The following is a 22,546-nucleotide window of genomic DNA, read 5'->3' as shown; positions in this document are numbered from 1 at the left end:
GCCAGTTCCTTCCTAGGCCTTCGTGGGCCAGCGTGCCCTCTGGGCTCGCTTGTTTGTAAAGGAGCAAGTCATGCAACCTGTGCTCAGTAATCAAATCCGTCTGAATGAAACCGTATCTTCTATAATTAGGTCTGATTTCTTAGTTTGGGGATGGAGCAAGAAAGCCCCACAGGGCGCTGAAGATCTGCTTCCTGGCTCCTAGGAAACCTGGCTCACATTTGGGCTGTAACTGCGTGAAACGTTACTCAGCCACTGCTCTGGCTTCTGCTGGGCAACCCTGCATAAGTGGCCTATGACCTAGAAGCTGGCTTCTTTCTAAAAAGAAATCGTAGACTGTGCTCCCAGTACTATTCAGCCACTCCCAATTATGCAGAGCCCATAACCAAAGTCAACCCAGCAGCCCATCTCGTAGTTTCTGGTCTGTGCCAGTGAACTTGCACAAGTTTGTTTAAAAATGTGATGCTTGTGAGGCTGTGAAGAACCAATCGCTGGGACTTCACACCCTCACAGCTTGTCCTTCAAACTGGACTGCCACCCATGTGGGAGAAGGCAGAATTAATGCAAGGGAAAAGACCTACAGGAAAGAGCCTTGCCTCACGAGCATCATGTTTAAATCAAGCAGGCCCTTTTGAACCAGGAGTGCCGGGGGGGGATATCACCATGCGATTCTTATAAGCTATGGTCTCTTTTTTAATAGCCTGACCAGCAGGGGCAAAATTAATGGGACGACAGCGAATGCATTGCCCCGGGCTTTTTCAGGGGAGAGATGTACAACTTCCAGCCATGTTTTGGGGAGAGGAAATCCGTGAACAGGCTCCTTTTGATGGATGCCTGTTTAGCCGTGGTGGAAATCGACCAGCGATTGATTTATTGCTTATTGGTTAGATTTATAACCAGCTCACCCTTGACAGCTAACAAAATGACCGTCACTGTGGTTAGAAGATTAATACCTCCTCTTTTTCTGCCATACAAATGGCGTGCGAGATAGCTCACCGCCTAAACAGAAATGATGGATACGGGGGAAGGGTGTAAAACAGGTGTAAAAAAAAGAAACCCAAAGCAGCAGCAGCAACAGCAGCATAAGAGCAACCATAAAAACAGCCACAAAACATCCAAAACCATCGCGAACAAACATGGCTGTCAGTTGTGAATACAGCTATTGGCAACTTTCTATGAAGGTTCAAGGGATGGCAGGTTACAGTGGATGAGCGATTGGGATGTGAGTGTTCTGCATAGTGCTAGATGATCCATGAGGTCCCTTCCAACTCTGTGATTCTATGAACAGGATCTATACATAAAAAGTGCTGAAGGAACTGAAGACGCTGCATGCCCTCCAGAGCAAGCGTGCTTTCAGAAGCTTCCACGAGGCCGGGGGTAGGTAGAGGAGAGCCTGTCGGGGCAGAGTGTTTCCCAGGCTACTAGGCAGATGCAAAGCTGACTCTGCTGGGTTCGGTAGACCTAGCAGCCTCCTTCCTGCTAATGCCTGCAGTGATGGTGAGAAGGAGGGCGTGGCTTTTGTGCCCACGCGTTGGCTCAAGCCCTCCCTGCCCAATCTCAGCTTCTCGTGGCTGTGCATTTTTTAAAAGCCGCTGGAGCGGAGAGGATCAGTTCAGGAAACAGCAACGCTGTCAACTTCTAAACTAAGCCCAGAGAGTTGGCGGAAACAAAAGAAGATTTGGAGAAATCTCTCCGCTGGCTTTGCTCAGTCGCCGACAGCTGCTTATCCTGAGCTGCGCTGGGGGCAGGCAAAACTCCCTCCATCAGTCTCTACGCTACGCAGAGAGATACTTTTCAGGCAAAATCACTAAGTCGGATGTGGCTGCCATTTCTCGCAGGCAGGAGGTGTATGGCTATGTTGCGTTGGTTGACAGAATCTACCTGCTCTGTGATTCTGGCCTCTCACCAAAGAGGCGTTCAGATTTTCTGCACCTGGTCTGGGAGTGTTTAGAATGGGAAGAGGCAGGACCCCTGATTCGGCGAATCCCACTCTTCTAGTGGTTTGATAGTTCTGAGTAAGAAGCTTCAGACTGGGGTATGAAATTACACCCCTTGCCATGCCCCCAGCCTCTTTCGCCACCCTGTGCCTGGATTCACAGCCTCCCTGTCTCCCTCTGCAGTTGCCTCCCTTCGGCTGTGTGTCGGGTTTTCGATGACCTTCTGTTTTGTCCTTGGCTTCCCTACCATAACCTTCCTTTGGTTCACCTCCAATAGCCCTCAGTTGCATTCGATTGTCCTCCTTTTCTGGCTGCAGTCTTCCCCACCCCTTCCCAGATCCCATCTGACAAAGGGCTCCTTGTTTGGTGTAGTGGTTAGGAGCGCGGACTTCTAATCTGGCGAGCTGGGTTTGATTCTGCACTCCCCCACATGCAGCCAGCTGGGTGACCTTGGGCTCGCCACAGCACTGATTAAGCTATTCTGACCGAGCAGTGAATTCAGGGCTCTTTCAGCCTCACCCACCTCACAGAGTGTCTGTTGTGGGGAGAGGAATGGGAAGGCAAATGTAAGCTGCCTTGAGACTCCTTCGGGAAGAATAAAGCAGCATATAAGAACCAACTCTTCTTCTTCCCCCCCTAACTGTGCAAAGAGCTTCCTGTCCCTGGACCCCTGTATAAAGTGTTCCTTATTCCAGGCAATCTATCATGTTGCCCAGCAAGCATCCCCACTAGAGCCATCTGCAGATCCAGGCTGCTTGGCCAGCGCATGGCCTTTCTTCTGCTTTAGGTGTGGCCTGGGCAGAGGGAGCCATGGATTTAAATGCCACCTTGCCCAGGCTGAGTCAACATGGGCTTGAGCTTCAGGGAGCAGCCGAGTCCTTGCTTTTGTGCGCAGAAGGTCACAGCCCACAGGCATCACGAGACCGTGGAGAGTTGTTGACGGGCAGAGTCGGCTGTTCATGAGCAGAAGGAGCACATGGCCACAGGGATGATCCCCAGCCTCTCGGCTAGGAAGGACCCAAGCGGGTGGTGGGGAAGCCTTTTCTCCGACTGGCAGAAGCCCAACGGGGTCTCAGGCAGAGGACACGATGCTGCCTTTGCATGGCCCAGTCGTCTAAGGCAACTGGTCGGGTCATGTCTCCACATGACTTCCCAGTGCCAGCTGTCTTTCCTCAAAACATTTTCCAAACAAATGCAAAAGGAAGGATGGGCACGTTGGACAAAATCGGCCACCGATTGATTTCTCTAGCAGGGCTGCCCTGTTCGTCTGCCGCAGCCGGAAGCACCTTATGGATGGCACCTTATGGACTGAAACAAGTATAGAGGGAGTGGGTTTCCCCCCCCCCCCCGGTTGTGTCATTCAGTACCCTTTGGCCCAGTTTTCTAATACCTGGCCTTGGGTATGCAGAGATGGGGACTGCAGCAGAGGAAACTGCAGCCTTAATGGTTCTTCCTTGTGGAACTTATCGAAGGCTTCTGAAGAAGAGTTGGTTTTTATACCCCGCTTTTCACAGCCCAAAGGAGTTTCAAAGCAGCTTATAATCACCTTCCCTTCCTCTCCCCACAACAGACACCCAGTGAGGTAGGTGGGTCTGAGAGAGCTCTGACTGGACTGCTGTGTGAGAACAGCTCTATCAGAACCGTGACTGGCCCAAGGTCACCCAGCTGGCTGCATGTGGAGGAGTGGGAAAGCAAACCTGGATTGCCAGATTAGAAGCCTTTGCCCTTAACCACAACACCAAGCTGGTCTCTTGACTTTTCTAGGAGTGAATAGTTGGCTGGCTGGCACATGTTTGGGCAGTGGCACATATTCTGCTCCTGTCCCTGGCTTCGAAAACCCCTCAGTGACACATGACCAGTTGTCAACTTGTGTCCCAGACTCCTCTGTTTGTTATCACAGGTTCGGCAGCAAAGAAGAATACATGTCATTCATGAATCAGTTCTTGGAACATGAATGGACGAACATGCAGCGGTTCCTGTTGGAGATCTCCAATCCCGAGACTCTTTCCAACACAGCGGGCTTTGAAGGGTATATTGACCTGGGCCGGGAGCTGTCGACCTTGCATTCTCTGCTCTGGGAGGTGGTTTCACAGCTGGATCAGGTAACCGTCAAAGAGACAGGTCTGCCATTCAACAAATAAGAGCCTTTGAACTGATTTGCTAGATTGGTCCCAATGCCCAGTCTCAATGTTCAGCCCCTCGCGATGCCTCCTCAGGCCTCACCAGGCAGGGTTTTAAAGGATCTCTCCTCCCCTTCTGCTTTATTTGCAAAGTCATGAAGTTTCATATCTGGGAAGTCCCCTGAATATGTTCTCCTGGGACAGCCAGTTTAATGTTAGGCATAGTGATTAGGAAGATTCCTGGAGGATGGATCTAAGTTAGTGGCCGTCCTTGTACCTCATGACAGTGAATTCCCATCGTTAGTCTGAGTTGTGTGCAGACTGACTTCTCCCTTATAGTCCTGGGAGCCCACCGGCCACCGCAACTTACTTTATTTGTTTGTTTGTTTGTTTGGATTTTTATACCACCCATTCTTTACTGCTCTGGGCAGTTTACATGGAACATTTTGTAACTTTACAAGGAACATTATAATAATCTATAACATTATACAAGTTTCAATACAACATCACCAACAATCAAGTAACAATTCACAACACAACATAAATAACAACAACACTGGGGAGATCAAATGGTTCAGTCACGGAAGGGCATCTGAGGGTGGCCCAGCAGATGTTCTGAGTCGGTCGGCCTCAAGTGAATGCCTGGTGGAGGAGCTCCCTTTTGCAGGCCCTGTGGAACTGTGGAAGTTCAGGCAGGGCTCTGATCTCCCCAGGGAGCTCGTTCCACCAGGTGGGGGCCAGGACTGAAAAGGCTCTGGCCCTTGTTGAGGTCTGACCTTCTCCAAAGGCTTTTGCCTCCCCCCAGCACAAACATTCCACATCTTTCGTTCCTATTTCCCATGAACTCCGCTGTCAAGTTTCTGTACAACACATTGCGCATGCACCTCTGTGACAGAATGCACAATAGCACAGGGAAATATGTCGGAGTGGTAGATTCACTTAATATATGTTTCACAGATTGGGGTTTTTTTAATCAATAAAATGGCTTGAAATAAAATAGTTCTGTGCAGCTGAGAGACCCGGTCTGTCCCTCTTTGGCAGGATGTACGCGTGGGAAGAGTCCCCCTGGTTATTCTTCCCCTGGGTGTCAGGATAGCAAGTTACTCTCTACGCTTGGGCATGCAGTGGGCAAGGAAGGGTTGGAGAGCTTGGAGCATTCCAGCCCCGGCTCTGGCTTGCATCGACCTTGGTAGCCTCTCATCCCTCCTGCCCGCGTTCCCTTCCAGAGCACAGCAACCAAACTTGGGCCGCTGCCGCGCATTCTTAGGGACGTCAACACGGCTCTCAGCAACCCATCCTGCATGCAAGTCTCCGTCAGCGCCGATCATGCCGTGTCAACGCCGAACGCCGCCAACAGCATCTCTGTGGGGCTACAGAAGATGGTGATCGAGAATGATTTATCTGGGTAAGAATGAGCAGAGAGGGGTAATTGGAAACTAACTCTGCCGGACAGGGCCGCTCTTGCGGAGGAGCTGGCTGAAGAAGCCCCTCCTCCCCAAGTAACGAAACAGGGCCACCCAGAGGGGCCTTGGGACTATTCCCCCGTCCCACCCCCCACAGGAAGCTAAGCCGAGCCGTGGCCAATCCCTTGTGTGCAGGAGCCCTGTGCTCTTCCTGCACCTGTCTGATGCAGGTTTTAAAATGCAGCACCAGCGGCAGCCCAGGCAACTCTTAAGTGAAAGAGATCGTAAACTGGAGCCTGTGTTATGTAACTCCTTCATTAGAAATGAGAGCGGGGGTGGGAGGGAAGACCCACTCGGCAGTCAGAGGAGTTTGCCCTTCCCAGCAGGGGGTGTGACAGTTTACATTATGCACAAAGGGGTAGTTTTCTGTGAACAAAACTCCATTCCCAAACCCTGCCTTGTAAAAAACAAGCCAGCTTTGATCTGGAGCTAAGAGCATTATCTGTTGCAAAGCCCTTTCTTCATCTGCTGGAAATCAATGGTTCACCCAGCTGGGCCGTTGGCAGCAGGACAGCCGACAGTGGCAGGAAACATGCAGGCCGAATTCTGGCTGAGCCCGTTTGAGGGGCTCTGGTCGGGCAGTAGCCCAGTAAAACCGGAGTGGGCTGAAGGTAGACTGCGGTTTACCAGGGGGCTCCCTTGGGACTTCTGGGGTTTGTGCATACAGAACTGGGGCTTGTTCTGGCTCTGTAAGGCAGGGGTAGTCAACCTGTAGCCCTCCAGATGTTCACTTACTACAAATCCCATGAGCCCCTGACAGTGTTTGCTGGCTGGGGCTCATGGGAATTGTAGTCAATGAACATCTGGAGGACCATAGGTTTACTACCCCTGCTGTAAGGCATTTCTTAAGTTCAACTGCAGACTTGCCCATGGGCCTCAGGGTCAAACATGGCATGACAAAAAGCATTCCTGGTCAGGATGGGTGGTGGGGGAAGGTTGCATGGAGCGGGGAAGAGAGAGTTAATTGTTCCCCTCCAGCACCATGATCTTTCTAAATTTAAAATGTCCCCATCCCACCCCCCCCACCCCCACCCCCACCCCCATCGTCCTGCATTGCTAAGCCCCAACAGGGAAACTGGACAGACTCTATGTGAATGTTGGTCTTCCTGCCACACCAAAGCATGAAATAGACTGTGGGGGGGCAGGCTGTTTCCAGCGGGGGACATGGCACGGGCTGGGGGGGGGGTATTAATAACTCTCAGTGCCCTTCACAGCTCACTTGTTGTCTTGGTATCAGGTCCATGTGTTTTGGACCTCAGTTTGGCTTCCCATGTCCTTTGGCCTTCAGTTTCTAGGCTGGCTGTGTAAATTATAAGTGACACCTGTGGAGGACAGGTATTCCGGCACACACAAATGAATAAATAAACTTGGTTGAAATCAGCTCAGCCTGCGCTAAAGCACGAGTCCATCCCAATCAAAACCCATCCATGATGTTGTGCCCAGGACTTGGCTCCTCAGTTTTCATTTTTGAAAGAAGGAAGGGAACGATTGACCCCAAGGGAATTGTTTGTAAGTTCCTTTAGTGGTGGTGGGAGACCAGAGGATGGGAGGGGGCGGTGTCAGTCCCTCCTATTGAAATCAGTAGGGCCTTAAAAGGCCTCAGCCAGGTTTCTCGGGTCACAATGGTATGTTTGAAAGGTGTGGATGAAATTCTGGATGTAATCTTATCATTATTTGGGGCGGGAGGGGCATCGCTGAGCAGTATCCTAGTTCTCCACTCCTGGCCCCCATGTTTTCTTAAGATGCTGCATGTGCATGTGTTTTTCTGCGCATGCGCAGCATCTGCAAGACTCGTGGCTTTCCAGGCTGAGGCAGCCACTGAGAGCAACAGGAAAACATGCAGGATGATCAGGAAGAGGGTGGAGGGATGGTTGGGATGGGGACCAATCTCCTGCCTTTCCCACCCTCAGCCTATGCATTGTGCATGCTGATGCATGAGCATTAGTAATGCTGTTGTTTTTTTTTTGTTGTTGCTTGCTTGCTTTCCTGTGACCAGGTTCTGCTGCCTTTTGTAGCATTTACAGCTCTCCTCTTTTTTTCTCCTCCTCCTCCTCCTCCTCCTCCTCCTTCTCCTTATGCATTTTTATTTCCTCACAGTCTGATAGATTTCACACGGTTACCGTCTCCAACCCCTGAAAACAAGGACTTGTTTTTTGTCACAAGGTCTGCGGGGGCACAGCCCTCTCCTGCCCGGAGCTCCAGCTATTCGGAGGCCAATGAGCCCGATGTGCAGATACCGAACGGCAGCAAGAGCCTCTCCATGGTGGACTTGCAAGACAATCGGATTTTGGACAGTGGGGCCACCATACCAGGGATGGCCGACTCTCTCAATGACAGTCAGTCCTCCATCGGGCAGGTCCCAGGTGTCTGGAGCACACGAACTCAGCAGAACAATGTGGCTGGCATGGCCACTGTACGTAGGGTGGGCCAAACCCCAACGACGCCCAACGCCGAGAGTGCCCCTGGCAGGCCCCAGCTCTTGGCTCCCCTTTCCTTCCAGAACCCAGTTTACCAGATGGCGGCGGGGTTGCCCCTCTCGCCCCGGGGCCTGGCAGACTCCGGGTCTGAGTGCCACAGTTCACTCAGTTCTCACAGCAACAGTGAGGACTTGGCAGCTAACAAACACGGCTTCACCAACCCAGCCGCCACCGAGGACTTCAACCGGCGAGCGGGGGAATTGGCCCGCAGGCAGCTCTCACTAACGGACAAGGTGGGGCAGCCAACGATGCCTCGGCAGAACAGTGGCGGCCCCCAGAGGCGGATAGACCAGCCGCCGCCCCCGCCTCCTCCACCACCCCCCATTACACGGGGCCGGACGCCGCCCTCTTTGCTAAACACCATGCAGTACCCAAGGCCGTCCAGCGGGGGCATGCTCTCCTCCTCGCCTGATTGGCCGGGCAGTGGAGCACGGCTCCGGCAGCAGTCCTCCTCCTCCAAGGGCGACAGCCCGGAGATGAAGCAGCGCACCATGCACAAGCAGGTCAGTGATGGGGAGCCAGGCAGAGCCAGCCTTCAGACTGGACTGAAGAGTTGGAAGGGGGGTAGGGGGACGTGCCTTGGACCAGGAGGGGCTTCCAGTGGCCCGCTTCCATCTCTGATCCACTGAGGGGTTGCGTGGCCTTGTGTGCTGTGGCCTCCATCCCTGCCTGAGGACCTCCAGGAAAGCCTTGCTCCATCTCAGGTCTGTGTTCCATGGCAGCAACCAGTCCCTCTGTTTCCATCCGAGTGCTGCTTTGCCCTTCCGTGTGCCAGCTTGACCATCCCATGCCATGCTGAATCAGTGCCATCTCATGGGCTCCGGCCAGCCCCAAACCACTTTGTCTTCTGTTGGGGGCCGTTGGGATTAGCAAACTGCCATGCCTTGGAACCCATCGCTTGCCCCTGTAGATCCCAAAGGGCAGCCTCAGAGCACAGGCGGGACAGGAAGAAGGGCCTGGATGCCTGGGGCAGCTGGTGGTGGCCTCTCGTGGGCCAAAGAGGGAGGCTTGCCTGACCGACCTTCTTCCCCAGGAAAGGGGAGCACCCCCCTCCCCGCATTCACCTCTCCCCTGACAGGCATGTCCTTTTCAGTGGTGATTTTGTTGCTGTAGCAGCAATATGGCATCTGTAGTGGTAAGACAGAACATTTCCCTAGGTAAGCCGATCCTTCCTATGCCCAGCCTGTGCCCCAGAGACAGAAGATGCTAGTTTTTGCTTTATTGGGTGTCGACATTGGTATGATAGAGTCTTACTTGCTGTGGTCTCCGGGCAGACTGGCTATGTGGCTTCAGAGACACAACCAGTGGACCAGAGACTATAGCAGCACCAATGAAAAGAGCACCATGGGACACAGTGGCAATCTGTCGTCCTGTGAACTCTGTGAACCGCTATATTCTCAGACTGCTGCTCATGCCATGGCTGTATCCTGCAAGCAAAAATAACTTTGCTTGCCACAAAGAAACTTTTAGGGTCTACTTTTAGGGCCAAGCGGCCTATGAGTCTGAAGTGCCCACCCAGGGAGGTGGTTGGCCATTGCATCTCTGGACAAATCACTGTGGGGGAGGAAGGAAGCAGAGAGTCAGCCGTGTCCTATTTCTGCACTGTATTTGATTGGATTAGTCAGTTCCTTGTGATGCAAGGCTGCAGCAGAATTAACTGTTGCAGGAAGAGTCTGCCTGTTGCATCTCTGAATGAGTTGTCAGCATTACTGGCTTCCGTGAACGCAGGAGGCACATGCACACAACCGCTGCAGAAACACAGGGATGGGTTTCTCTGTACTCAGTTTTTACAATTTACACTCTGAACACAAGCTGCTGGGGGCGCAAAAGCGGAGTGGGCCTCCTGGATTTAAAATCGGGATGGGTCAGGCCAAACCATGAGTGTTTGGGGCTCGTAGTCGTACTTCGCTTCATGTCCATTTTGGTTTCCGCTTTCTTTCCCCCTCCTTCCCCCTCTCCACCCCCTTTTCGCTATGGTTATATGTTTCATTTTAGGCCCCTTCTCCTGTGAACCCCAATGCCCTGGACCGCACGGCCGCTTGGCTGTTGAATATGAACGTGCAGCTCTTGGAAGACGAGAGCAGCGACCCCGAGCCCAAGCGCAGGGATAAGGGCCGGACTAAAGACGAGCTCAGCCAAGGGGAAAAGGTAACGGCGGCTGGGACGCGACAGTCGCGTCTCGAAAGAGGGAAAGAGCGCCCGTGTGAGACGGCGGCCTTCCAGACAACCCAGGTCTCCAGCCTACGCGCCAAGCGTGTGCCTCTCCATGAAAAGCGGGGTGGTTGGAATAGAACATAAGCCCCAGGGATGCAGCATTAGACAGGAGCACTTTGGATTGATTGGGCCCAGAGCAGCACAGAGTGCTCCTGCACAAGAGAACAAGAGGGGCCATAGATTGGGGCGGGAACAGTGACTCAGTGGCAGAGCACATGCTTTGCATGCCAAAGGACCTGGGAGGCAGATGGTGTTTGCAAAAGGCTCCTTCTCTGCCACCGACCTTAAGGAGCCTGTCAGAGCAGGCACTGTGGCACTAGATGGCCCTTGCTGGGCATGACACAGTGCCAGAGCAGGGCTTCCCATTCTAAGAGAGGAGGTCAGCGAGGGTCCAGGTTGCAGAGTGCCAATCTGGTGGCTTACATGTTCACGATGCACCTTGCCAGCACTGTAGGAGTTAACCTCCACTGAGTGGGGAGACCTGCAGGGAAAGTGGTTCCCTGCTTGAAAGAAGTAGAAAGCCACCCTCTTCAGGGGAGAAGTCTACCTGTAACATTAGGGCCCACCATAGGAGGTGCTGTCAAAGGGGATTTCTTCTCTTCTACAGACCTCCCACCCAATTTAGAAGCAGGTCACTGTCTAACTCAGGGGTAGTCAAAGTGCAGCCCTCCAGATGTCCGTGGACTACAATTCCCATGAGCCCCTGCCAGCAAATGCTGGCAGGGGCTCATGGGATTTGTAGTCCATGGACATCTGGAGGGCCGCACTTTGACTACCCCTGGTGCCCCCTGCTCCCCTTCAAGCATCACTCTGTGCGCATTCAGTTTTATATCCATTGTCACCAAAGGGCGTCATAAACCCTGAGGCATGGGCGACCACCGCCACAGCTGCTTTCTTTGGAGGCACAACCCTCAACCCCACGCCCTCGCCCTTAACGTGTGGCTGGCGCATCATGCTTGTCTCCATTTGCTCGCTGAAGAAGACCGCAGACCCTCCATCCCCGTGAAGTGCAGCAAACGCCGTTCATGGGTGCCGATTTGGTCATGCTGCCCCATGTCTAGAGCCACGGTGGTGCTTTGGGTCAGAGGCAGGCATTTCCACCCGTCACCTCTCAGAGGCTGCAGTCGGTCTCTCAATCGCCAGCACTCAAAAGCTTCATCTGCTCCGTCCCCATTTCTGTGACGTCTCTCTCCCGGTGTGGGATCCAAGGCAGCCTAGGAAACTTTGCTACAGCTGCTTCCGTCCAGGAGGGGCAGGGAGAACGACTCATTGTGTCTAGTACAAATAGCCAGGCAAACCAGAGGAGGCGTTGCCTGACCACGAGGGAAGGCACCAAGCGGGTCTGTTTTGGGAGGGAGTCGGATGGACAGCGTGCAAGTACATGGCCCTCTCCCAGTCGCCTCCCGCCTGAAGTGGAGCTGCCAAGGGAAGGCCTCCAGAAATGAGCATGTACCTCTGCAGTCTCCCGCCCGCCCACCTCACCAAGGACCTAAGCACTTTTTCAAACCGGTGCTTTATTACCCAAACGTTCCCTACAGCATTGACCCTCTTAGAAGTCGTTTGCTCTTCCCCCTTTGAGATGTTGCTCCATTGCCACCCTCTTCCCCCACTCTCCTCAGTGGGGGGGGGGGTCTGAGTTGGGGATGGGGACTTCCAAAACAAGAAAGGACCCTTTCTCCAAAAACTTTAGATTTGTCTTCAGAATGAGGAGCACGGACACTACTGCCCCGTCCATAGTGACCCCCATAGTGACCCTTAGTCACCCTGAAATGCAGCACTCTTGGGAACCAGCTCATGGACATAAATATCAATTGCCAGTTTGGGGGAGAAGGAGCATCTTGCCTAACGTGAAGTCATAATCAGTTTTAAAATATCCTTCCTGGCCTTGAAATGTGCCGTTTTGCCGACCGCTCAGAGCAACCGGCTCATTGTGTAACAGAGGCCAGAATGTGACCAGGCTCTCCTGGCTAGTTACAGCTTTGGCCAAATGGCCACCCCTTCTCCCCCCCCCCCCCCCCCAAGCAGTGTTCTCCTGATCACCATGCATTCAAAAATCAGTTTGCGTTGGTATCTCTTTTTCTCTTCTTTTCTTTTTAGTTGAATGCTTTCTGTACCCAATCAGCCACCACTGCCCCGGTCCCCTGCAAAGCATCTGCAAGATCATTTTAAAGGCCTCCACCGTCCCAAGGGAATTGTTGTCCATGAGGCAGACAAAAAACCCAGCAGGCCCTGCCCGCTCCCCCCTTTGCCACTCCACCAAACTATAGGACCAGCCAGCCAGCCTCTTCCCCAATGTCAAATCAGGGGGAAAGGCATCCCACGCATCCCATATCCTGCTTCCCCTCCTTCCTGAGAGCGTCTCGTTTTACCCGCTGCAAAGCACGATGTCTCAGCACTCTGCCTTCCCTGCCCCTGCTGCCAAGATACAGCTGTTGGCACGAGGTCTGAAGATGCTTTGCAGGATCAAATCTCGCATCTGTAGAGCATGCCCATGGCATTAAAAAAAAAAAGGCAGTGCACAGCGTATGCACCTTCAAACACCTTTCCTGTCCTCGTGTCCCGCTTGCCTTCTCCCAGACTCCCGGGTCAGTGTTGCTGCAGTTCTGCAAGGGGTCTTCTCCACAGGGCAGCCACGCAGCCTTCCTCCCAGAGGGGCTTGAGAGAGAGGCGGCTGGCTGCAAAAGGCTTTCCAGGGGGGCAGCGAAGGGGGCCAGGTGGGGAGGGAAGGCTGCAGGGGGGGGGCGAGGAGACATCGTCCCCTGAGCTTTTCCTGTCTCTTCAGTATCAGCAGGATGTGGTGGTCTTGCAAGACAAGCTGCGCATCTCCAACAAGAAGCTGGAGGACTACGAAGCCCGCTTCAAGTGCCAGGAGGAGACCACCCAGAAGCTGATGCTGGAGTATCAAGCAAGGCTGGAGGAGAGCGAGGAGAGGCTGCGCCGGCAGCAGGAGGACAAGGAGATTCAGATGAAGGGGATCATCAGCAGGTAGGGGATGAGGGGATCCCTCCACCCACCCAGCTGCACCCCCTGGCCTTGAATCACCAGCCCAAGAACCACAGCTTGAATTCGGCAAGGCCAGCCCCTTTTTCTAAACAGGGGTAAAACTGTGGCCTTTCAGATGTTCATGGACTACAAGTCCCATGAGCCCCTGCCAGCAAATGCTGGCAGGGGGCTCATGGGACTTGTAGTCCATGGACAACTGGAGGGCCGCAGTTTGACTACCCCTGTCCTAGACCTTTCGTCGCCAGAAGAGTCAAGGACAGACTTCGGCAAAGGGGGACCTTGCGGCAGGCCCCTTGTCTGCCAGCTTCCCAAACGAGACGGGAGGGGCGCCTGCCAGCAGACTGAAGGCTGAATTGGTCACGTGCGTCCTCAGCGATTTCTCCATCCGGCCCAGGATAGCCCCGCTGGCAGCCTGTCTTAGTTGTGTGACACAATGCTTTGCACCCCTTGCAGTAGGATCAGCTCTTGCCCAGCCCCGTAGCTAGAAGGTATGCCCACGAGGAAGCAGTCCGAAGCAGCGAAGGCCTAACCGTAATCTTTGGTTCCCGGCAACAGGCTGATGTCCGTGGAGGAGGAGTTGAAGAAAGACCATGCGGAAATGCAGGCGGCTGTGGACTCCAAGCAGAAGATCATAGATGCACAGGTGGGTCCCGGGGGCTGGATGCCCAATGTGACCATCCCACCTGAGCAGCATGAGAGCTGCCCCCACTCTCTTCCTCAAGTGCTTCCGTCACGCATAAAGTATGGGCAGTTCTCCCCAACCCTCCCACCCACGAGGGCCTGCCGCTGTGGCCTCTGTGGCAGCTTCCTGACCAGAAAGGTAACAGGACAAGCGTTAAGGTGGGAACGACTTCTGCTGACTCGTCTCCTGTCCTTTCGGCTGCCAGAGAGACAGAGGTGACGGCGGCTCTCCCCGCAGGAGGCTGGGGAGGGGAAAGCGCGATGCAAGCCGCTCCAGGGGTTTGCAGAGTTTCTCATTTCAACTGCGTGCCCCTCCCCTGTGGCTCAGCGTCATTAGCAGGCAATCAGAGAATCTGCTGGCCTGTGCAAAGGCACCACTCGGCTGGCTCGTTAATTAGTCTCTGGGCACTATTCAATATCGAAAATCAGACAAGCCACCGAGAGATCTTCATCAGTGAGCTGCAAAGCCATTTTGGGCCGAGGCAACCGGGTGAGCTGTGCTCAGTACAGACCAAAAGGGAGTTGATGGCTCTGCTCGGTCCAGAGTCACAGGGGTCGCGATCACAGGCAATTGGCTTCGGTGTAGCTTTGCTAGCCCATTAAGGGAATTTTGCGTTGACCAGTTGTCTTCTCAGTCGATCAGTGAAGGTCATAAGGGGAGCCCTGCTGGATTGTCTCCGAGGGGCATTCTGTCTCCAGAACTGGCCAGCCAGGGGCCCCTGAAGAGCAACCACAACAACAGGCCGAATTGGCTATTCAGAGGTTATGCTGTCCCTGCACGTTTAGGCTCCATTCACCGATCATGGCAAAGAGAAAGAGAGAGGAGAGAGAGCGGGGGGTTGGGGTCGTGGACAGTCTTTCTAAAATCGATGATTAAATGTACGTTCTGGGTTTTATACAAGATGAAATCTACAACTGCATATTCCCCCCCCCACACACACACACACGCACACAAGTGTTTACTAGGTATACTGGACCAGGATAATTGACAGTTTAATAAGCCAAAGGGCACCTCTGCTAGATCATATTGTCTTCATGCTCCCTGTGACAGGAACAGGCCATAATCCAAATAGCCAAGAGCAGGGATCCTCAACTGGCCACCAATACATTCTCTGGCACCTGCTGACTGTTTTTAGGAAGCAGGTGGAGTCAGGGAGGACTTTTGGGCAGCAGGGCTCCCAGTTAACTACTGGAGATTTGGTTGGCTGTGCGGATCTTCTGGTTGTGTGTTTGTTCGATTTATTCCCCGCTGCTATTGGCGAGCCATCTCGCAGTGGGTTACAAGAATAAAAGATAAAAAACCCACATTCCGACCCCTCCATTACAAAACCAGAACATGGAAGCAAAAGAATAAAACCCCACCCTCATCCCCTATTTCCAGCAGCTCCCCCCCCCCCCCCGGCTGCCTCAGGGGAACGTCCATATAAGTTTACAATAAATGTTTAGACAGGAGGGGCCCCTCTGATCTACCACGCCCCGGCCTCAACCAAAGACCTGGTGGAAGAGCTCTGTCTTACATGCCCCACAGAACTGCAGGAGCTCCTGCAGCTCTCCCGGGAGCTCATTTCACCAGATCCAGGGCCGAAAAGGCCCTGACCCCTTCGAAGCCAGGCAAACCTCCTGAGGTTTCCTCCCTGCCAAATATTGCTTTGGCATCAGCTGCTACCACAGCTCAAGGATCTGCACCAGGGGTGGCCAAACTGTGGCTCTCCAGATGCCCATGAACTACAGTGACCATGAGCCCCTGCTGCCAGGGGCTCATTTTCATTGTAGTCCATGGACATCTGGAGAGCCACAGTCATTGTGTGACGGAAGTTAAGCTGTGGCAATCATTTTGTGGGTGGCTCTGCCTCCTGGGTGGCTGCACCCACCGTGCCGTGCCAGATTTCTGAGCAGGCCTGCAGGGTCAGAAAGGCTGGGGTCTCCTGGCCCGGAAAATAGAAACCCGGGTGCTCCCCCTCCCCAACTAGATCCCCCTGCCACGTTTCTGTCCTGATCTTCTTTCCCTTCTCGCCACAGGAGAAGCGCATAGCCTCACTGGACGCAGCCAATGCCCGGCTCATGAGCGCCCTCACGCAGCTGAAAGAGAGGTACAGCATGCAGACACGTAACGGGATCTCCCCCACAAACCCAACTAAATTGCAGATTACAGAGAACGGCGAATTCCGAAACAGCAGCAATTGCTAACCCGCGGGCGTGGCTGCTGCAGGAGAGAGAGTGAGAGAGAGAGAGAGAGAGAGAGTCTGGCCCAAGAGAGCACGCAGCAGCAGCAGCCGCCGCAGGCAGAGGGGTGAGCCACGCTCAGAGATGGTTGCTGCCCCACCTGGCCCTCCCCACACTGGGGGGACAAAAAATCCCCCGCAGCCCTCTTCATCACAGATGGTGCACGTGACAGTCAAGACCTGCGCCCCGTGCATTCAAGGGACAGGAAGATCAAGTCGCGTGCGAGGAAATATAACCACACGGTGGCGACCCAAAGGGTGGAAACGGAGTGCCCTTTTCCTACTCGAGCTGCCCAAAAGGACACCGCTGGGATGTCGGAAGGGCCTTGTCGCTATGGAAAGCGTTCTAGAGGGAGGAGCTGGGCCAGGCCACGGGACACGCTAGCACAAGGCCATAGGAAGCAGGAAGGCCGCGCTCAGCGGCCGGGGTGGAGAGGTCAGTTGGGGAGCCCTCTGGTGCTCCACCACTACGTCGGGCTCTCCTCTCTTGCTCAGTTCCACATTCCACACTCTGCCCCCCAAAAGCCCACCCAGCAGTTCTTGAGATTTGTTCCGTCCCTTCATCAAAGTCCTTCCCATTTCCAAGGGCTGCCCTGTTCCTCCCAGTGAATCTGTTCCTTCCCTCGAAATGGGCAGGGGCTGTTTTGCATGCAGAAGTGCCATGCCGAAGACCAGGCCGAGAGAGCCCCAGCTGTGAAGGTTCTGCATTGACTCCCAGGCATCTCTGTCTGAAAGGATTTGAGGGTTAGGTTAGTTCTCCCTGTGGCGGAGACTCGGGCATGATGCTGCCGCTCAGACTAGATAGTGCCAGCCTAGAAGGGTCAGTGCTCAGATGCAGGGCAAGGTAGCTCCATCGGATGACTGTAGCCAGGTTGATGCGAGAGCTTCCTGTAGGAGCTAAAGGAACGAGAACCCTTCTAAGTTTGGGTCGTTCCCTAACATAGCAGGGGTCTGCAAGCGGAGAGTCTCTGGGACATACCGGTTCCCTTGCCGATATGCACAGGTCTCAATCTCCCAAAGTTGATACCAGAGAGTACTCTGCCCCGACATGGTCTTAAATGTGCCTTCGTGTGGGGACGTCACTGGTCCATTTCTCTCCTGGATGAGGAAGTGAGTGTTCAAGAGCATTTTGCACTGAGAAATTCTGTGCTGCAGCAGCCCCCGGCTATGGCCGTACCCCTGTGCCGGAGAGCACTTAGCCTCGCCATTGATGCGCCTCTTGGCCTTCTCTGGTGTGTCTTTCTTGAGAAGCCCCTGGCTATGCTGGGTTACATTTTTTTAGCTTGGAGTCCAGGCTTCATTGGGAGGGGTCAAGGAGCTTGCCAGGGAGCGGCTCACCTGTTTTCCAGGCTAGGCAGGTATGGCCTGAGAAATTAGGTTTTTGCTTCCTTTTGGGGGGGGGGGGCTAGGGAACACAGCCAGGCTCAGCCCCTAAGGACACAGCTGCTGAGACCTTTCAGGATGTGTCCGGACAGCAAAGGGGTTGTGCGATTCAGCACAAAAATGTGAAACAATATGTGCAAAACAGAACAAAATAACGACAAAGATGTACGTAGTTTTCTGCCCCAGAATTTAGAGCGGAATTCCCCCACACCAGTGCTGCTTATCTCCTAGTCTGCTCTTTCATTTTGAATCAGGGCCTCTGATGCCAAAAATGCTCTTCTGCCTAGAGGCACCTTGAAGGGTGGAGCCAGCGCCCGCCCCTCAGCTGGCCCCCAGCACCCCATTCCTGCCCCCTGGCCAAACTAACCTCTACTAACACCAGGCCTTGCCCTCTTAGCTCTCAAACGGTTTCTTAGCGGAAAGGGGTTCGCAGTGGGGTATCCGTGCCGTCCGAAGTATTTGCCCCTCGACAGGCAGAGGAGAAAAATCAGCTGCCGGGAAGCACGAAGATTGGTAACTGCTATCTCTTTTCTTTCACAGTATGCATTAGGAAAAAAAAATTACCCAAAACCAAAGCAGGCTACTTTCTGGAGTACTGTCCTCTTTTAAGTGGGAATGGGTGCTGCGTGGGAAGTTAACCACCCCGAAGGCCCGAAAGGGAGTAACCGGCAAGAACAGCAGCCTCCGAAAAGTCTGTCCCCTTATCAGAGTCGCTGGGCAGCCATAAGCCAGGATTAGCCGCTCCTAACTGCTTGCTCGTGGCTTAGTGGAAAGGGTCACCTTCACTCACGGCAGGGCCTCGCGCTACTAACCTGCAGCCACCTCGTAGCCTGGGTTTTGCTTTAAAGTCAGTCCTGGTGAGACACCCTCCCCTCCTCAGGGTCTTGTCTGTCACAAGGACAGGGAAGGACGATGGGTAGGGCCACTGCCCAGTCCGCCCCGTAAGAGAAACACGGTTGGCACTTTGGTGTGTAGAATCTCAAAGAAACAGGACATCCTTTGGATTCTGTGTGGCTCCAAAAAAAAGGTTTCTAAGTTGCCTGGTGTGACGTATGGGCCAGCACCAGTGTGCAGGCCAGTGCAGACGCTGCACCCAGACCCACAAATGTGGACTGTTACAAGAAAGAACATTTTGTTTCCAAGGAGCTGTTGTCTCAGTTTAAAAAAAAAAAAACTGAAGCCCTCAAATCTGCACCGTTATCCCACCCGGGACCGAATGTTCTCCTATCCTCAGACAATCATGTTATTTTGCTGCACCCAAATCTCTCCAAAATACAAAAAAAGAATGGATCTTTTAAAATGGGCACCAGTGATTGTCAGCATTAAGAATACCCCTTCCTAACGCCACCCACCCAGCCCCCCCAGTGCACCAGCTCATCTGTAGGACGGAGTGTTTTAAATGCACAATGCCACGGAAGATTGTATCAAGCAGAGCGGGCGGTGGACAGAGTTCAGGCCCCCCCAAGCTGAAAGCCTAGAGCCCCACACAGTGCTCCAAGGTATTTGGTACAGAGTTTTAATTATGCAGGCGGCCATCGCACCCAGAAGCCCACTCCAAGGACCTCAGGCCAAAAGACTGCATACATTGGCCAAGCGGCTGATCTTTGTCCGAGGTTGGACCTGTGCCCTTCGGCAGCTATTTCTAAAGATGTCAGGCAAGGGGTTCTGGGAAGAGCATCCATTGTGTGTGTGGGCAGGAGTTCCTGTTGCAGAGCAAGACCTCGCTCCTAGCCCCTGCTATCAGCCTAGGTTTACAAGGGTTTATTATGGTGGGCGAGACGTTGTTGCGGAGAGGAGAGGAGCCTGCTGCGCATGGGCTTTTTTGGCTCCCCCCCCCAATTGCACATGCACACTGGGGGACCCAACGCAGCCTGTCACTTAAGGGCTCAGTAGTGGGTTTGACTTACGGATGTCCCTGGCTCTCCTGACCGCCTCCCTGTTCTTTGCTGCGGTGTGTGTGGCCTCACTAGGGCCGTGCAGGGAAGAGTTTGCCAAAGCCAATTTAGCAGTTTGACCTCTGCCACTGCCTCCAAACTGCCTGGACCTTCAGCAGAGTCACATCCAGCCACTGACCGTTCGCCATGGACTCCACCTCAATGCATGGCCTGAGAGGTCTTTAAAAAACTGATCCAGGTTCCATCCAGTCTCATAGGGATCTAAAGGTCTGAAAGGCGTTTCTCCCCCGCCCCCCCCCAAAAAAATGCCGCAGTTTTGTTTTGTTATTTGTAAAGTTGTATGTGGGTGAGTGGGGCAGGGTGCGGTTGCCACCCACCCCCTGACAGGGTCCCATTGGCCCGAGAGAGACGGTCCTGTAGTCAATAATCGATCCCTTTACGCAACTGGTTCTTTCTCCGTTCTTGTGCTTTCTGCCGTAAGAACTTGTTATATAACAAAAAAAAATGTAATTAAAAAATACACAGATCTTTCTGAATAGAAGTCGTACAGATTTTCTTTTGTGGGGGAAAAAATACTCCCAGGTGTATGATTGTAATGTTCGAGTTTTGCCCATTTGCAGTTTTGGTGCTGACTGATGTTTTGGATGGGATTTATTACTACTGGGCGTAGGGGGATGGAGCAGAACTACCAGAATACCAATCTAGACCAAAGTTCCAGTATGATTACTGGGAAGAAAGGGAGAAGAGCTCAGTTTCCTGAGTGGGCCATTTCTGGTTCACTTTGTAATCCAAGAAATCCAAAAAAGTGTTTGGAAGTCCCTATTCCACTATAGCCTTTTACCCTGCGTTTGAGTTGGCGGTACTCAAGCCAGGAAGGCACAGCAGAGACCTTGGCCCAGTCTACCAGCAGTGCATCCTGCGCATGAAATGAACAGGTGCCGTCCATGTGTCCTACTTGGAGCGCCCTAGGTATTGTCCAGGGCCCTGTTTGCGAGGGAAGCCGATGATCAGAACACTTTTGCCCCCCTCCAGCCAAGGAGACTGTGAACACATCATTTGCTGTATCGGGAACTCCCGTCAGAAGTGCACCAGAGTGTGGCTGCTGCGTGTGAGACACATGCTGACATCCTGGCACAGCTGGATGAGCCTAAGTAGATTTTAGCACCACACAGTTGATGGAGATGTTGCCGTAGACCACACCAGACAAGACTGAGACCAAGTACACCAGTGGATACGCACAAAAGAAATTAGTAATGTCAAGACAGTGACTTTTTTTAAAGGAGGGCACAACGGAGACATTCCCACTGTGATCCAGAGGCAGGCCAGTGGTGCTCTGATGCGTGCTCCCTTCTCCTATCATTTGCGACCCAAGTTATTGCAATAGAAAGACAATCCACACACGCACACACCCCCAGTTAAAAAGGATAGTGTGCAAATCTCTCTACTGCAGGAGTAGTCAACCTGTGGTCCTCCAGATGTCCATGGACTACCATTCCCATGAGCCCCTGCCAGCAAATGCTGGCAGGGGCTCATGGGAATGGTAGTCCATGGACATCTGGAGGACCACAGGTTGACTACCCCTGCTCTACTGGATATATTGGGAAGGGCGTAGAAACGCCAGGGCATGTGATTGGGGCCACCATTCCCGATTGCTGAGGCAGCAGGCCATCTTCTGTTTAGATCCAATTGATCAGCTGGCCTTTTTTTGCTGCTTGCCGAGATGGTCCAGCAACTGGCTTTTGCTGGGATTCTAACTGGAGAAAGAAGTGCAGCTGGGTCCATGGCAGAAAACATTGGAAAGTTAGCAGGCCTTACGTTTCCTGAAAGATTTCTCTTCCCTCCCCCTTAGGGAAAAAATATGTGAATTCCTTGGAGAGATAAATTCAGCACCTGTGAGCAGTGGGTTGGATGCTTTTCATGCGCCCTCCCCCAAGCCTTCCAAAACTGCATAATGTAGCCTGTTGCAGGGGGGGGGAGGCTCTCCTGGTGCCATTAAAGATGTGTTCTGCTTCTTGAATGGCCTCGCTGGAACGCTACAGATGGTATCGTTAGACCCTTGGGAGGCCCACTTTACATGCGTACTTCCCTTCTACAAACTGGTATCAGACTGGGAGAGCCATTCCAAGAAGTGGGAGGGGCAGGAATCCTTAGCAAAACCAACAATAACTAAACCTAAGGAAAAGCGGCAGCTCTGCAGGCCCCAACAGGTGGACTTCTGGCCCCAAACAAGCGAAGAGGAATGCAGCCAGTTCCTGCTGCAGAAGAACAGTGTCCAGTGCCAGCCACCCAAGCAGGCCTGCCAAGATTAAGAGAAGCTGCAAATGTTCCCTGATTGCATCTCCATGCAAGACAGCACGCTTCCCTGTCTGATTTCCCCCCACCCTTGTCTGAGTCACTGTGTCTTAAGATATACCTCTCTCTTTCTTGCCCTTTGTATTCTCTGCCTGGGCCAATATTTGTTCCTGGTAATGCAGCCACACCGTGTTTTATACCCTCTTATAAAGGAAACGAGGCCAAATATTTTTTGTAAGTATGTTTTTTTTTTAACTTCTGAAGCTAAGCAGCAGCACCGGCCCCCAAATCTCCTTGAAAGAAGTGGGGAGGGGGATGTAATAATGTACAGAGAAAGCAGTTGGTGTCAAGGGGAGGGGAATGATGTGGCTGTGCAATTTATGTACATTTGCAAGTAGAAAAATTATTAAAGATTTATTTAGTTATTTTAACCCAGCTCTCTCTTTGGGATATTTGTTCCCGCACTGGCTGCTAGCAGGTAGGTTAAGAGAGTCTGTCTATCCTGACTGGACTGCAGATCCCCTGAGGCGTGTCTTCCTCTTGTTCGTTTCTTATCCCATCCTCCTTTTAGGGAGATCAGGCGGGCACACAGGGATATACCACGCAAATATACCTTAACACCATTGTGAAGTAGGCCAACTCTATGAGAGCCTACAACTGGGCCAACTGGGGAATTCCATGGCTGAGCTGGGTTTTGAATTGGCACCTCTCCTTCCTAGGCCGGTACTCTGACGCCCACTTCACTTTTGCAGAACCAAATCAGTGTCTTGGCTTCTTGCCCCCATGGGTATATTGCAAAATACCCAAAAAGTGTTGAGGTTGTGGACCCTTTGGGATTTTGAAACAGGTAGCGAGTGCCAGG

The 22,546-nt window shown here is 53.0% G+C and overlaps 1 protein-coding gene across 12 annotated transcripts in view; it reads left to right on the top strand.

Annotated features, from left to right (window-relative positions):
* DAB2IP (DAB2 interacting protein) overlaps positions 1 to 19,933 on the top strand; it is a 256,241-nt gene extending 236,308 nt beyond the window's left edge. For 9 of the 12 annotated variants that reach the window (XM_077306774.1, XM_077306775.1, XM_077306780.1 and 6 more), the window contains 7 exons: positions 3,835 to 4,036; positions 5,281 to 5,459; positions 7,615 to 8,497; positions 9,990 to 10,142; positions 12,991 to 13,193; positions 13,767 to 13,854; positions 15,912 to 19,933. In XM_077306774.1, the coding sequence (XP_077162889.1) occupies positions 3,835 to 4,036; positions 5,281 to 5,459; positions 7,615 to 8,497; positions 9,990 to 10,142; positions 12,991 to 13,193; positions 13,767 to 13,854; positions 15,912 to 16,079 (1,876 nt within the window). In that variant the 3' untranslated portion in view covers positions 16,080 to 19,933. The remainder of the gene's footprint in view (positions 1 to 3,834; positions 4,037 to 5,280; positions 5,460 to 7,614; positions 8,498 to 9,989; positions 10,143 to 12,990; positions 13,194 to 13,766; positions 13,855 to 15,911) is intronic. The other 3 variants (XM_077306777.1, XM_077306776.1, XM_077306778.1) reach the window with 3 other exon arrangements.
* The last annotated feature ends 2,613 nt before the right edge of the window (positions 19,934 to 22,546 follow it).

This window comes from Paroedura picta, chromosome 12 (assembly GCF_049243985.1).
Source record: "Paroedura picta isolate Pp20150507F chromosome 12, Ppicta_v3.0, whole genome shotgun sequence".
Classification (NCBI taxonomy): Eukaryota; Metazoa; Chordata; class Lepidosauria; order Squamata; family Gekkonidae; genus Paroedura; species Paroedura picta.
This window is presented reverse-complemented; position numbering and strand designations above follow the sequence as displayed.